The sequence below is a fragment of the Arachis duranensis genome, chromosome 2 (genome assembly GCF_000817695.3).
Source record: "Arachis duranensis cultivar V14167 chromosome 2, aradu.V14167.gnm2.J7QH, whole genome shotgun sequence".
NCBI classification, from domain to species: domain Eukaryota; kingdom Viridiplantae; phylum Streptophyta; class Magnoliopsida; order Fabales; family Fabaceae; genus Arachis; species Arachis duranensis.
The window spans coordinates 89,606,981-89,623,273 of NC_029773.3; the positions used below are offsets into that span (position 1 = coordinate 89,606,981).

General features: G+C 31.5%; 1 protein-coding gene across 1 annotated transcript; it reads right to left on the reverse strand.

The window, feature by feature from the left end:
• Positions 1–14,350: 14,350 nt before the first annotated feature.
• LOC107475918 (monothiol glutaredoxin-S11) lies at positions 14,351–15,563 on the reverse strand. Its single transcript, XM_016095598.3, has 2 exons — positions 15,371–15,563; positions 14,351–14,986 (listed from the first exon to the last, which is right to left on the reverse strand). The coding sequence occupies exon 2, from the start codon at positions 14,963–14,965 to the stop codon at positions 14,657–14,659; it is 309 nt and encodes a 102-aa protein (XP_015951084.1). The 5' UTR covers positions 14,966–14,986; positions 15,371–15,563; the 3' UTR covers positions 14,351–14,656.
• Positions 15,564–16,293: the final 730 nt, after the last annotated feature.

The following is a 16,293-nucleotide window of genomic DNA, read 5'->3' on the forward strand; positions in this document are numbered from 1 at the left end:
TTTTATGCCAGTTCCGGCGTTTAACGCTGGAATTTCTGTAGGTGACTTTGAGCGCCGATTTGGGCCATCAAATCTTGGGCAAAGTATGGACTATTATATATTGCTGGAAAGCCCAGGATGTCTACTTTCCAATGCCGTTGAGAGCGCGCCAATTGGGCTTCTGTAGCTCCAGAAAATCCGCTTCGAGTGCAGGGAGGTCAGAATCCAACAACATCTGCAGTCCTTTTTGGTCTCGGAATCAGATTTTTGCTCAGGACCCTCAATTTCAGCCAGAAAATACCTGAAATCACAGAAAAACACACAAACTCATAGTAAAGTCCAGAAAAGTGAATTTTAGCTAAAAACTAATAAAAATATACTAAAATCTAACTAAATCATACTAAAAACATACTAAAAACAATGCCAAAAAGCATACAAATTATCCGCTCATCACATAGGTATACAAATCCATAAGACATTTATTTAATAATTTAATAGAATACAAATTTATAAACAGATAATATTGATTTCATATGGATGACCATGTAAAGTGGGTATGAAAAAATATTAACATTGCTGATGTGATGATACATCATATATGACTGGGAATCTATGAAAATGTCTTTTACACTACACCATCTTATCCAATCATATTCATTCATTTAGGCAGGTTAGCAAAATGAACAAAAGGGATTCACCTCCTAGCAGGTTAGCACGCTTGTGTTGTAGAAAGTTTGAACCTGGGATAGTAAGTTTGTTTTAATGCTTCAGGTAGTTATTTGGTTAAAGTCACAAGATAAACATAGTCAGTATCGGAAATTGTCCAAACTATACCAAATTTGCAAGACTAACCATTCAATATCCTACTAAAGTAACAAAAAATAAAGAATAAAATTTTATTTAAACTGATATGAAATCAAAACCAACAAACTTTTTCATCATTTTTCCGCGCTAAAGTTAAATCATCATGCATTGCAACAACGTATATTAGCTACCATCGCACGAGATGCTTCTTCACAATGCTTGATCACTCATATTATCAACAAAATCGATCTATAATACAATAGGCAACAATGCTTACCCTTCGAAAAATGAACATCGTCATATACTTACCTTGGATGGTTAGGATTCTCCTGTTGATGATGTTCGATGTGTTTTCCGGTGACCCGTTGACGAGCATGTGGCTGGGTTCCTCCAATCGGATGTTCAGCTGGTCGGCGGTAACGTCACCCACCCGGGTAAAACTGTGCGGCTGCTCCTTTCCGGGGTGAGCGCTCCTCTTCCCTCAGTTCTGATCGAAGGCGAAGCATGGACGGCCTCGGTGTCGGTCACGGCGTGGGCAGATCGCGGTGGTCACAGCCGGGTGTTCACGATCAAACAGGCGCCGTCCTTGACTGCCACGGTGAGGGTGCTTCTGTTCTCCTGTTCACCTTCCGCGGTTGGGGTTTGAGCCGCTAATGGGTCTTCCTTGGTCAAAGGTCTCTTCAGGAATTGCAAGGGTTTTGGATAAGGATTGAAACGGCTACAACCTACTGTAATGAGATTTTGGGGAAAAAATGTAAATAGATAAAATTTTGTGGTGTGATAAACTAAACAGTCATAATTTGATTAGGGTTATTGATGGATTAATTTTCTCATTTAAATTAAATTGGGCTTTATAAACAGCCCATTGTAGCCATTGTATACATATTTCATTGTCTCCCTAGCGGGACTCAAATTCTTTTGACAAAATTTTGTTTGAATAACAAAATTTTGGCCATAACTACTCTATCCATGGCCAGGACAAGTTGTTTCAGAGCAATATGTAAAAGATTTACACATTATAAACTAATTTTATGGTCATGCTATATTAAAGAGTGTTTTTCAATGAAAACTAAAGATTATTTTTTTTACAATATATAGAAATAAAAATAAAAACATCATATACAACACACTATCAAATAAATAATTTTTTCTAATTTTATTTTGACTTTTTAATTATTTACAATCTTCACTCTTCATTCAATTTCACTTCCCACCACCAAATAAATTCTCCTAATTTTATTTCAACTTGGGTAGATTGTGTAGAATCTAAACCGACGGTAATTGATGAATGGAACTAGAATTCGAATATACCTTATTGCGTTATTTAAGTCCTTCAGTTGGTTATTCGGTTTAATTTGATTTGCCTCTCTTTCTGATATCAAACAACATCGGGTAAACAAAGAAAGAGAAAAATATTCTGATCATGACTTATGAATAAAATATTCTTGTCCACTAATAAAAAAACGTAAGGCATTACCTCACCTTCAAATAGAAGTATCTGAATTACCTTAAGTTACAGGTAAATGAGATAGAATAACTCATTATTATCAGTTTATCACCCATATAAATGTTATAAATATAATTAATATGTTTAATCCCTACAATATTATAAATTTTAATATTTAAAATTTAGTAAACTAACTTCTGATCTATAAAAAAGTATATGATGACATTATATATCTTATTATAGTCTCTAAAAAGCTTGATTTTTTTTGAAAAAAAAATCTTTAAAAAATATGTTTGACATTAATTAGTGTAATCTTCAAACAATACATTTAGTATCACCTATTTTTTTCTTTTGGATAGTTAATGTTTACTTTGATTTTTGAAAGATATATCACAATTTTTTTTCTTTTATGGATAAATTTAATATCAAAAGTTTTTATTGACTAAATTTTTTATTAGTCTAAAATAAATTTTTAAATTATTATATTATATGCTAATTGTTTATATTTTGGCACAAAAAAGAATGAAGAGTCAAATCCAAAATGAATAAGACTTGATTTACAAGAATTAAATTTAAGTTTATTTTATCGTATTGTCCGACTCGATATATTCAACATGCGTATGGAATTTTAACTATGCCTACAAATTCGTCTAAAATATGAAATCTCAATAATTCCTACACATACAAAAAATAATCATCCACCATTATTATAAGTGGATAAATTACTAAAAAATAATAAGATTAAGATAACAAACTAAGATTATCTTTTTTACCGTATAAATATACCGTCAAACTCAAATATTTTTCAATCTTAATTTATTTAAATTTATCTAAAATTCTTATTAACTTAAACATTGAAATACTAATACAATCTCGGAACAGTAATCAATCACATTTATGTAATCATTAAATGACTCTTATTTTATAAAATAAGGGGAGGAAAAGTAAAATAGGGAGTGTTTAGTAGAAGACTTTTTTCCTCTTTCCCACTCTGCTAGAGCACAAAATCGAGCGAAAATTGGGAGTGTAGTGAATACTATTCCGTAACACTATCGTGAATAGAATCCGTTGTCAAGCTTCTTGCGCCAAGTGCTGATCACAACCTAAAATGGAAGCATCAAGTTCAGTAAGTAGAAAAAGGGACCGAAAACCATAAAATACAAATGAAGAGGAAGACGAGGCAATAGTTATATATGATGAAGGAGACATTGAAGAAGGGATCCAAAATGTCAAATACGGTCTAGTGGGGAAGCTTATCACTGAGAAAATCATCAATCCAAACTGGGTTCAAAATGCAATGCTCAACCTCTGAAAAATCTGAAGGTTTTCAAATGAATGAGATTCAAAATAAAATATACCAGTTCTTTTTCAAGAAGGAAACAGATATGAAGAGAGTCTTAAAAGGAAGCTCATGGATCTTCAGAAACTCATGGCTCATAATGGAACAATGCGAAAGAAACACTAATCCTACAAAGATGAACTATACAAAAGCTGAAGTGTATGTCCAGATCTGGAACCTGCCAGAACATTACAAAACAACCAAGTTGGGACGGAAGTTAGCAGCAGTAGCAGGTGAAGTGCTAGAATGCAACTTTTTTGAAGGAAACAATGGTCTGGGAATATTCATCAAAGCCAATGCGAGGATCAACGTAAACCAGCCAATCAAAAGAGGAGTGAACATTGGCAGCACTGCAGATGGAATCACATGGGTAGACTTCAAATATGAAAAACTCCCAACCCTTTTCTACTTCTGTGGCTTATTAGGTCACGATGAAAACAACTGTGAAAGAGCAGAAGAGAAAGAGGAAGGAAGACAACAGACGTCCAGAGAACTCAGAGCATGGATAAGAACAGAAATGACAGGAGTTAAAGTGGAAGTAAAAGCAAACAAAAAGTAAAAGGAGGAAGAAGGGGTAAGAACAAGTCAAAACCAAAAGGAATCCACCAAACAAAGCCCAAAAAAAGTTACTAGAAAAGCTAGAAAAATTAACAATACTCGATAAACAACATGTTGTCAAAGAAGGGAAGAGGAATAGCAGCCTAATAGCTACTACAGGGACAGAACAAGAGACAGAAAAAGGCCAACAAGCAAAGAAGTAGTCAAAGAGGAAAAAATTCAAAATAAAGATACATCAGCCAAACTAAATGACAATAATACAAAAAGAGAAGCCAAATCAACCGAAGACACTGTGTTCGAGATCAGGAGTAAAAAGGAAGAAACTGAAATGGAGAAAAAAGAAAGAGAAGGGCAAAAAAAATGGAAAAGAAGAGCAAGGGAGATAGAAAGCAACAAACAAAAAGAGGAAGGAAAGCGAGTTATGGAGGGAAAAAGGAAGTATCAAGGAGACACAACAACTAAAACAGAAGATGAAAACATAAGCAAGAAGCACCAAACAAACTCACCAACGGTAGTGGTTTCAAAGCAACCCTGTCGAGAACAATGAGACTGGTAAGCTGGAACTGCCGTGGGCTTGGGAACCCAAGGGCAATTAGAGCACTTAACAAGCTCTTGAGACAAAAAGATTCCAACCTTGTTTTCTTAATGGAAACAAGGAAGAAGGCGAATGAAATTGGTAGATTGAGAAGAAGAGGAGGACTAGACAACATGAATGGTGTAGATTGCAGAGGAGAAGGGAGAAGTAGAGCTGGAGGCTTGGCGGTCTTGTGGGGAAACGATCTTATAGCGGAAATTTTTTCGATATCAGAAAACCACATTGATATGGTGATTAGTAAAGAAAGGGACAGCAACTCATGGAGGGCTACCGGCTTTTATGGATATCCGAAGGGGCGAACAAAAATAAGTCTTGGGAGATTCTTAAATCACTCGGACAATCAAGGAATTGGTCGTGGTTGGTTTTTGGGGACTTCAATCAAGTTTTGGAGCAGAAGGATAAACAAGGAGTGTTGCCGGTGACTTTCTCACAAACAAGAGGATTTAAAGAGGCGCTTCAAACCAGTGAATTATTGGACCTAGGCTTCGTAGGCCATGCCTTCACATGGTCCAACAACCAAGGAGGGGAGCAAAATGTTAAGGAGAGATTGGATAGAGCCATTATCAAATATAAGCTGGAAAGAAGCATTCCCTAGAGCTGTGGTACAACACCTTCAAAGGTATAGATTAGATCACAGTCCGATCTTTATAAACATGCCGGGAGAAACAGAAAAAAAGAAGAACAAATTACACAGGTTCAAATTTGAGGAGGTTCGGCTGGAAAAAGAGGAGTGTGAGGAGATAGTTAAGAAGACATGGATACCAGGCAATATGGGAATTACAAGAAAACTCCAAAATTGTATCAGCATTTTGAAAAAGTGGGGATAAGTGCATTTCGGACAGATTTCTAAGGCAATAAAAGAAAACAAAAAGAAACCTGAAGAAGTGCAGGTAGACCTACAACTAGAGGAGAAGATAGCTAAAGCCAAAGTTTTGCAAGGAGAACTTGACGAACTCCTCAAACAAGAGGAGATTTGGTGAGCGCAAAGATCAAGAGCTACATGACTCAAAGCAGGGACTGAAATACTAAGTTCTTTCATAAAAAAGCTACCTAAAGAAGGAGAAGGAACAAGATTCTAAAGATCACCGATGAAGCAGGAATAGTCCATGAGGAGGAAGAGAAAGTAGAAGAGGTGATTACTAAATTTTTTGAAAATCTATTTGCTGGTGAAAGAATTGAAAATGTGGAGGAAGTTACAGAAGTAGTAAGAGGAAGAATAACACAAGAGAGATTGAATATCTTACAAGAAGATTTCACAAGAGAAGAAGTCAAATATTCTTTTAGCCAAATGCATCCGACAAAGGTTCCAGGGCCCGATGGCATGCCAGCTCTTTTTTACCAGCGAATGTAGGGCATAGTAGGAGTGGATGTAACTAAATAGGCTCTCAATGCTCTCAACAACAGTGGTGACTCCTCAGAAATGAACAAAACCCACATCTGCCTTATACCAAGAACTAGAAACCCTACTCATACAAAGAACAACAGGCCAATATCACTTTGTAATGTGATGTTCAAGATAGTTACCAAAGCCATTGCAAATAGAATGAAGGTGATGCTACCAGACATAGTGGGTGATTTTCAAAGCGCTTTTATTCCTGGAAGACTTATAACGGAGCGGCGTTCGAAATTTTTCATTTTATGAAAAAGAAGAAAGATGGAAACAAGGATACATGGGGCTGAAATTGGATATGGAGAAAGCATACGATAGGGTCGAATGGGCTTTTCTAATGGAGGTATTGAGATCTATGGGATTCCTGCAAAAATGAATCGACCTCATTTGAAAATGCATAAGTTCAGTATCATTCTCAATCATTTTAAATGGCTGCCCAACAAAGGAATTTAAGCCCGGGAGAAGAATTAGGCAAGGGGACCCACTTTCTCCATACCTTTTTATTTTGTGTGCTAAAGTTTTCTCCGGTCTTCTGAGGAGAGCTCAAGAAAGAAAAATAATCTAAGGGATTAAGATAGCAAGGACAGCTCCTGAGGGTACACACCTTTTCTTTATCGATGACAGCATCTTATTCTTGAGATCATCAGACCAAACTATCCTATCGGTGATGGAAATTCTTAAAAACTATCAGTTAGCTTTTAGACAAAGAATCAATTTGGATAAGATTGGTTGAACATAAAGGCAGTAGAACACTCAAAATACTTGGGAATCCCAACTTTGGTTGGAAGATCCAAGAAAAAATGTTAGAAAGAGAAGTCGCTATCCAAAGTGGGGAAAGAGGTCTTAATCAACTCAGTGGCACAATCTATTCTATCGTATATTATGGGATGTTTTCAAATCCCTAAAAGTCTTTGCTGCCATATAGAGAAGATTATTAGCAATTTTTACTAGGGGAACAAGGAAGGGGAGAAAAAAATGCACTTGGTAGCTTAGGACAAGATGTGTAAGTCAAAAGAGGATGGAGGGCTGGGTTTCCGAAGTTTCGAGGCTTTTAGTCAAGCGCTTTTGGCTAAATAAGGATGGCGCTTAATCAAGAATCCAAAATCACTCATAGCCAAAATACTTAAAGCAAAATATTATGCTAGAAAAAAATTCTCTAAATCAGACAGGGGATATAATCCTAGTTACACATGGAGAAGCATATGGAAAACAAAGTGGGTGCTAGAGCTAGGTGGATTGTGGAAAATTAGCTCAGAAAAAATACAAAAATTTGGGAAGATCCGTGGCTTCCTAACCAAAACGGGTTCAAAGTGTGGAGCACAAGAATAGACTTTGATAAGAAAATCACAGTGGATAGCCTAATTAATCAAGAAGGCAAAACATGGAACCAAGAGATAGATAAGTAACAATACCTTCCTACCATTTGAAGCAGAGCAAATTCTAGAACTACCATTAAATATTCATGCACAGGAAGATAGCTACTATTGAAAGTACAATAAAAAAGGAGATTATGAGGTAAAGAGAGCTTACCACCTCATAAAAAGTCATAACCAGACCGCAATTCGTACCAGCACCCCAATCCAAGCAGAGCAACATTTCTGGAAATAATTTTGGAAGATGAGAATTTTCTTGAGAGCCCAAAACTTCGCCTGGAGACTAATGAACCGGTCACTACCTACAAAGCCAAATTTACAGAAGAAAGGCATCAGAGGAACTACAGTGTGCCCTAGGTGCTGGGAGAAGGAAGAGACAGATTCTCACCTATTCAGGGACTGCATTTTGGCGAGGGATTTCTGGTTTATCTCCCCATTTACGCTCAGAACGGAAACAATGACCAATACCCCCTACAACAATGGATTCAATCGATGCTCAATCTTTTTCGGGATGAAAGGGGTGGGCTCTCCTTTTGTTGTCTTCACGCAATTTAGCTCGGTAGGAATAAACTAATCTTTGATCAGGAACACTCTTCGCCTGAGGCACTGTTGGAGAAAGCACACCAAGCCTTCACAAAAGCAACCAAGGTCGACTTGCATGTCCCCTTATTGCAAAGAACACATCCAGAAAGCTAAAGTGCGAATAAATGAAGGGTTCTAGAGCAAGGAAGATACAAAGTTAATGTAGATGCTGCCATTATAAATGATAGGAGAGGAAGAGTTGGTGTTGTAATTAGAGACTGGGAACGGGTGGTTGTGCTTGCTTTCATGCTGGAGGTTGCTGCTTCATTTTTAGCTAGAGAGGCAGAAGCATAGGCTATTTTTATGAGCTTGAACTTGGCGGCACAAAGATGTTTTTTGGAGGTAAAAGTGGAAGAGGATAATGTTAAAGTAATACAAGTTTTGAAAGCCACACAAATTTTTGTAAATCCTTTTGGCACTATCATAATAAACTGTAAAGTTCTTTTGAATAATTTTAGGTTTTACAACTTTACACATATCAAAAGAAATGGAAATTCAGTAGCACACATTCTTGCTAATTTAGCTCTTAGTAAACTAAATTTACTGTTGCTGAAAAAAACCTCTATAATTATTTGTAATTTGGTCCACTTTGATATTATGGGCCTCCCTTCATAATATATATCATTCCTTCAAAAAAAAAATAAGGGGAGGAAAATACTGTGTTTTAGTTTACTTTGTGGTCCCACGGAAGAGTTCCCTTGAATCCATCATCCACTTGCAAGGGTTAAAATCTACAATTCTACATGCAATATTATGCCCTTAACTGAACAATTGTTGTGCTTGTCCCTCCAACTGTTAGATAATTCATATCAAGATATTTGAATTATGTAACAAATTTTTTATTAGACAACGGGGTGAATGTCGTCTACAAAAACCAAATAGAAAATATTTTAAAGAGAATAGTTTCAATCGATCTAATTCATAAATAGTAGTAAAAAGAAATTATAGATAAATTCATCTAGTTTGATCTAAATAATAATAAATTAAATTAAGATATAATCAATTAAAATTTTTACACATTTTATTTACATCCGAAATATAATTTTAAAAAAATTTGACTTATCTCATTTATACTCGTTTACTGTGTGTAAACAAGATAAATAATACGATACAAATTGGTAAATATCTCTAAACTACATATTTAAGTAAATAAAATATTTAATTTAATTATTTTAAAAATCCATAAAAACTTAACTTTTTTAACTACTAATACTATAAAATATCAGAATTTAAATATTAAAATGGTTTTCACAATAAAAGTTTAAAATGATAACTAAAATGGGTATTAGTATTAATATCAAGTGCAAAACAAAACTAAATAAATGAATAATCATATTTTGCTATGGCCCGTGACATTAAAATTGACAAGTTTGGTTTTGTGATGAGTCACTTCCATAAGTTGAGCTACTTCTGATGAGAAAATTGACCTGTGCTTTAGGTACATGCTGACAGGTATATTATTTTCCCAAGTTGTTGGAAAACCAGCCTGTTACAAAGGATTCGGGCAAACTCGGTGATTTGATTCATTTATCATCAGTCATCACCTTAGACCTCCTTGTCTGCTTAGCAAAATAATAATAATAATAATAATAATAATAATAGTAGTAGTAGTAGTAGTAGTAGTAGTAGTAGTAGTAGTAGTAGTAGTACACAGATTATTTTTTGCGAAGATAAACTTCAAAATATTTTTTTAAATCAAAATAATAAATATAAAGTTAATAAAATTAGTGAAAAGGAGAAAGAGAGAATAGATACAATTAATTTTGAACCATAAAAACATTTAAGAAAAATGTCTTCTCCCCCTACAAATTAAAGGAAAGGATCAAGGCAGCGAGCGATAGATTTTATTTTGGATTTACTTTTTAACTTTATTCTTTTGTGGACACTATTAGCCACGATGTGATTTCTCACTAGCAAATAATAATTAACAATTTTAATTATGAATTATTGTTTGTAAAATAAAGACCCATCCTTAAACGTTTGTTATTAAATTAGGAGTATTGTGCTCTTTGTTAATTAAATAACTCATGATTTTTTATTTATTAATATTTTATATCAAAAATTTAAACTTAAGTTACGTTTAGAATTTATAATTTAGATTAAAATCTGATATTTTTGTTTTTCTTTTTTTTATATTAACTTTAAAAAATATTATACTTCTTACATCTTTGTTCCAAAAGCATTAATTTTTGCATTTGCATTTGTAAAAGGTAAAAATAATGTAAAAAAATGAAATATAGTTGTAAATATATTTGATGGAAAAAATTTGTCAATTTTATTTATTTTTTAATTCAGCTGATCCCATCTCCTATTCAATAAAATCACAATTAGAATCGGTTCCGCTATGTTACCAATAGCATATCTGCCAACTTCTGCCAACTCTTATTTATAATTGTGTTTCATGAAAGTGTGTTCATGGATGTGTCTAATAAAAATGTCTCTTTTATAATTGTGTTTAATAGAAGTGTCTTTATAGAAATATTTTCTGGATGTGTCTCTTTATATATGTATTTAAAATATATTAATTATTAGACACATCTACGAACACACTTCTATGAAACACAAATATAAATAAGAGTTGGCAGAAGTTGACAGATAATATGTTGGTACCCTATACTTTTTCATTTAGTAATAGTATATTAAGAAAGACTTGTTAATTTTCAAATAATAATCTCTCTCTCTCTATATATATATGACCTCTCATAATTGGATATAGAACTGGTGGTGGTGCTGGCGAGGGAGGGCGAAAAGAAGAGAATAAAAGAAAATCTAATTAAGCAAAGAAGAAAGGTAAGGAATATCATACCACCTTTCTTTTCGGGTATAAAGTTTGAAGAATCGAAGCACTCTGTATATTGAAAGACAAGAGCTTCACTGTTAGCTTTTTTCAGAACATATATATGGACAACGCAAAAAAGATGGAAAAGTTAAATTCTTTTTTCTTATTTATTTCTGTATGCAATCCTAAGATTATATTCTGCTCTTGAAACATTTTTTCCAAGTCTTCATATTCCTTTCTTTAGTTACGGTACCATATTGCTACACAGTGTTACTAGTGACTGTTTTAATGAGGAATAAAATTTACAAGTTTATTAAAGGTAGGTAATTATTAATATCACAATTGTGAGAAATAATGTATAAAATTAGTCTCATATTAAAAAAAAAGAAGAGTGAGTTTATTTAGTTGTTAGGATTATATTTTTCTAATTTTTCAACATGCATGGGATTTAAATGAAGTTTTGAATTAGGGGTGTTCAAATCTAAACCGATTTAAATTAAACCATTCATCCAATCTGATCCAAATCAAAAATCGATTAAAACTACACGAATTTAGATTTGATTGGATTCTATTTTTTTTTTACAAACCGTTGGATCAGATCGAATTTCGGATCTACTTTTTAAAACCGATCAAATCCAATCCAAACCACACAATGTGCTATAATATTATTATTTTATTATATTTACAAATATATTTATAATAGGTTCAATTTGTTATATATTTTATGTATTATTATTATTTAATAAATATTTTATGCTTAAAATATGATTTGTTTATTTATTTTAACTAATCTATAATTTTATTTCTATTGTTGTGTTATCATTGGCTTTTTAAGATATTGTTGAGACTTGTTATGTCATTGTTGATTATTTAAAATGTGATCTTGAGATTTCTTATATATATTTAATTTTTTTTAATTTACAAAACCGTAAATCCAATTCAATCCAAACCGCTTGAAATCGAATCGGATCGGATCGGATCGGATTTTAAAAAAAATATCCAATCCAAACCACGCTGCAAGTAAAATTAATGTTCTAATTGAATAAATTTTTTACTCAAAATCAATTCAAACTGCACCGTAAATACCCTATTTCAAACCTCATCGTTCATATGTAATAAAAAATGTTTATAAATTTATTTTTAGATTGATTTGCAAGAAGGGTATCTTTATTGGTGAAGTTGGTGAGATTGCTACTTAGTTTGATTTTCATTTTCATAAATTATTTATTTTAAAAGTTTAAAATAATAAATAAAAATACATAAATAATTATATATAAAATATACCACATGTAACAACTTCTTTTGAATTTGAAGCATAATTATATATATACCTTTTTTTATTCTTAAAATTCTTTATTTCAAAAACTTTTAAAAATAATAAAATCAAACTCCAAGTATTTTTAGAACAATAAGATCGACTTTTAATTTTTTTATTAAAAAAATTTTAATATTATACCATAAAATTATTTATCTAAATAATTTAAATATTAAGTACAGATACATAAACAGTACACATGTATCAGTTATATTAATCAAAACTATTGGTATTTTTATTTGCTATATTTAGGACTGTCAAACGAGATAGTTCAACGTAATCCATTTAAGTTCGATCGTCTTAAATTTGATGTTAAATAAGACAGTTCAACATAACCTATTTAAATTCGACCCTCTTAAACTTGCGGGTTATAGGAGTTAATCCATTTATTTTTTTTATTGTTTATTTATAGGTGGAAATTCAGGTGTAGTCGACTTCACGTGAAGTTAATAACTGAGAGCCATTAGATGATTTGATTGATTTGACTAAATTTTTATCTAACGACTTTCAACTATCAACTTCACGTGAAGTCGACTGCACCTGAATTTTTACCTAAATTTTCAAGTTTAGATCATATATGTTGGTCCAACAAGTTATACCGATTTATCTGTCTATTTTTTATATTTTGTTTTCGAATAAATAATTAAATTTTAGTGAAAAAATAACTATTTTAAGCCAAAAGCTTTAAATAAATGGAATTTTTTAAGTAAGCGGCTCGAGTTTTGTAATTATATCAGGAAACAAAAAGTGTTGAATTGTTTTAACTTATTTTTTTATATAATTATCGAGGGAAAAATTACTAACTTACTAGGTAGTGCTATTACTAGTCAAGTAAAATGACTAATATATATACATTATATTATGCAACAACCCACTTTTTTTTTTGGGGACAAATGCAACAACCCACTTTTAGTGCTGCTAAGTGCTACCCCTGAAAAGGAGATGCATATAGAGGGCCAATCAAGCCTTATAAATAGAAGAAATAATTATTATATGTTCCTAAATCTAGAACAAAGTGTTATTACTTTACACTATCTAATAATAGTAAATGACTCAATTCCATTATTAATTCCTGTCTCCTACTTTAACCATATATGTTTTCTATGTAACAATTTAGTAATTCTGATGAGTGCAATTAAGCTAAGCTATAGAGTAAGCAAGCTAAGAGAATTAATTCCATTAGATTCATGAATTTCATAAGAGAATGATAGCAAAAAATAAAAAATGAAAAAAAACAACCATACACATAGAGAATACAGAAAGTTTGGCCTTTATGATGCATGCGCAGATGGAAGATGGAGACAGGTAAAACTACATTATTGTGTTTTTATGCTGCTAAAGTTCTTTTGATGGATTATTATTGATAATGTTAGAGAGAAAAAAATTTAAGTTACTTCATTTAACTTAACGGCATTCATAATTCTATGTATGTAATATTTATAATAAGTATATTTAATTATTCTAGCACATATTAAAAATAAAATTGCGTGTAGATATTTTCATGCATAAGCATGCTCCGAGGATAGCTTCAAGTGTATGTTAACATGATATTTATGTGACAAGTATTATATTTAACAAAAAAATATTATGTACACGTCAAAATCAATGTCATATATTTATATATAAATATATATATGTCATTTAATTTATTGTTAATATATATTTTTGTATTGAATAAATAGATAAAAATACAAATAAAATAGTTTGAAATAAACAAAAATATATACCAAAAATTATAAATATCAAAATACACTTTAAAAATTATTTTTGTTAAACAAAAATACATCCTAAATCTTACATACTCACTACCGACATAGTATTTTTGTTTATCTAAATTAGTCTTTGAAATATATTTTCAGTATTTATAAACTTTAATTTAGTGTGTATTATTATTCACGAAAAATTCTTTTATGTGTATTTTTGTTTATTTCTTTTTTTATATTCTACTCTAATAACTAATTTTAATAGTGCACACTTAATATAGTCGTATATTTAAATATGTTTAACTTTCAGGTTATTATATTGCTCTTTAACACTTTTTTACTTATTGAAAAAGAAAAATCAATGTTCTTTATGAAGAATAATCTAAGCTAGCATATGAAACTAAATTAGTAGTAGCTAGATGGTCAATAATAATGCAATAATTAATTAATAGTATTTTACTAGTAGTAGTAAAAGAACAACACAAGTACACACAAAATAAACTTCATTAAGAATATTTAGCACATTACATTGTAATATGGCTATATATAACATGATCAATTTGGCTAGAAGAGATCAGAGAGCTAGAAATTAACCCACTTCACAACATTACCCATCATAATAATACATATATCAACTAATTAACAATAATAGTTAATTAATTAAAAGTAATTAAGCTCATCATTACAACACCCTATATATGATTTGAGCCATTATTCTCCTTCTTGTCCAATAAGCTAATTAACTAATTAAGGTACATTAATTAATTAGTTAATAGAATAATATTAATTTGTTCAAGATAAAGTAGCACTATATGGCTTGAGGAGTGGGATGAGGGAGCCACTAAGATGAAGGGACATAACTTCATTGGTGGAGCCCACAAGCTTGCCTCCGATGAACACTGCAGGGACAGGTGCAGTGCAACCAAGCCTTGTTAAAGCTTTTTCCATGTCTCTTCCTTCATTGTCCTTATCAATCTCATGAATTGTTGGGTTCACCCCAAGTTCTTGGAACAGAATGTTCACAGCATAGCATAGGCAACATGAACTCTTTGTGAATATCACCACACCCTTTTCAGATGCCAACCTTGTTACCTTCTCCATGATCTTGATATTTCAATTTATCTGTCTCAAAATAAATAAACAAATCAAAATTTAAATTTTCAATTTTTCATGGAATAATATAATTTTATATTATCTGTTATATTAGTAAAATTAACTAATTTTTAAATTTATTATTTAAAAATTATCTAAACACATAATGGTCGTATAATATTTTTTATATGGTCAATATATCAAAATTAAACTCTAAATAATATTGTATAAACTGATAGAAAATAACTATCTATAAATGACTGATCATAATAATTAAATTAAGAGTCTTATTGATGTGATAGATAAAATTAAATGGAAAGAATATAATAGTTAGTGAAAATAGGAAAATAAATAAGAAACAAATACTAAATGTAAAATGAGAGTTGCATTTGCTTTATAAGATTAATTAATTACCTTATACTGTTGTATATGGCTAATTGGAAACACTTCAAACACCAATTAGATCAAATCCAAAATAGTATTTGAATTTGACCCTATATAAAATGGATGATGATAAATGGGGTGGTTGAACAATGTTTATTTGTTGCCTAATGAGGAGAATTGTGAATGAACTCTTAAATTATTTTATAAGAAGCTTTGAGTTTTATTTGAGAAATGAGAAGCAACATACTAGGCTATTTATAGGGACAAGGTGTAGCAAAGAGAGTGCTTGCTTTGAATTGAGCACATTGATGTGAGGAGAGAAAAGAGGTTGTGCTTTTTAGATGCCATGTAAAGAAAAAGAAAATAATAAATAAATAAACAAATAAAAACTTTAGAGACAAAGACTATTGTGCATGTATGTATATATGACTACTTTAATTTAGACTAAGAACAAGTTGGGAGACATATATTATTTGCATATGCCTAAGTTAGTAGACATGCAATGAGAACATAACTCAATTTTTATATTGGTCTTTCAAAAAATAAAATCAATCTTTTGAAAATTAACTAAAAAATAATACGAATAGTAATAATATCTTGTCACATGACGAAGCAATAGTGCAATATATTCATTATTCAATTTTGTTGCGTAAGGCGTGTATGTCCATCGACCATTTGTTAGAAACTAGTGGTTTATGACAATAGAAAATGCTTCAATTCATTCTCTATCAAAAAGGTAACAAAAGTGTAAATACGGGGATTGTGATGGTCAATTTATACCAGATTGAAGATTCTTATATTATCAACCCACTTTGAATTTGAATCTTTACATGCATAAAGAGAGAGAGAGGTTGAGACAAAGATGGCTTTCATGGGATTCTTGTTTTTGCGCCCATCAATTTCGGGTTCTCATAGATGCACCCCTACTACAAGCTAAGTATATATATATATTA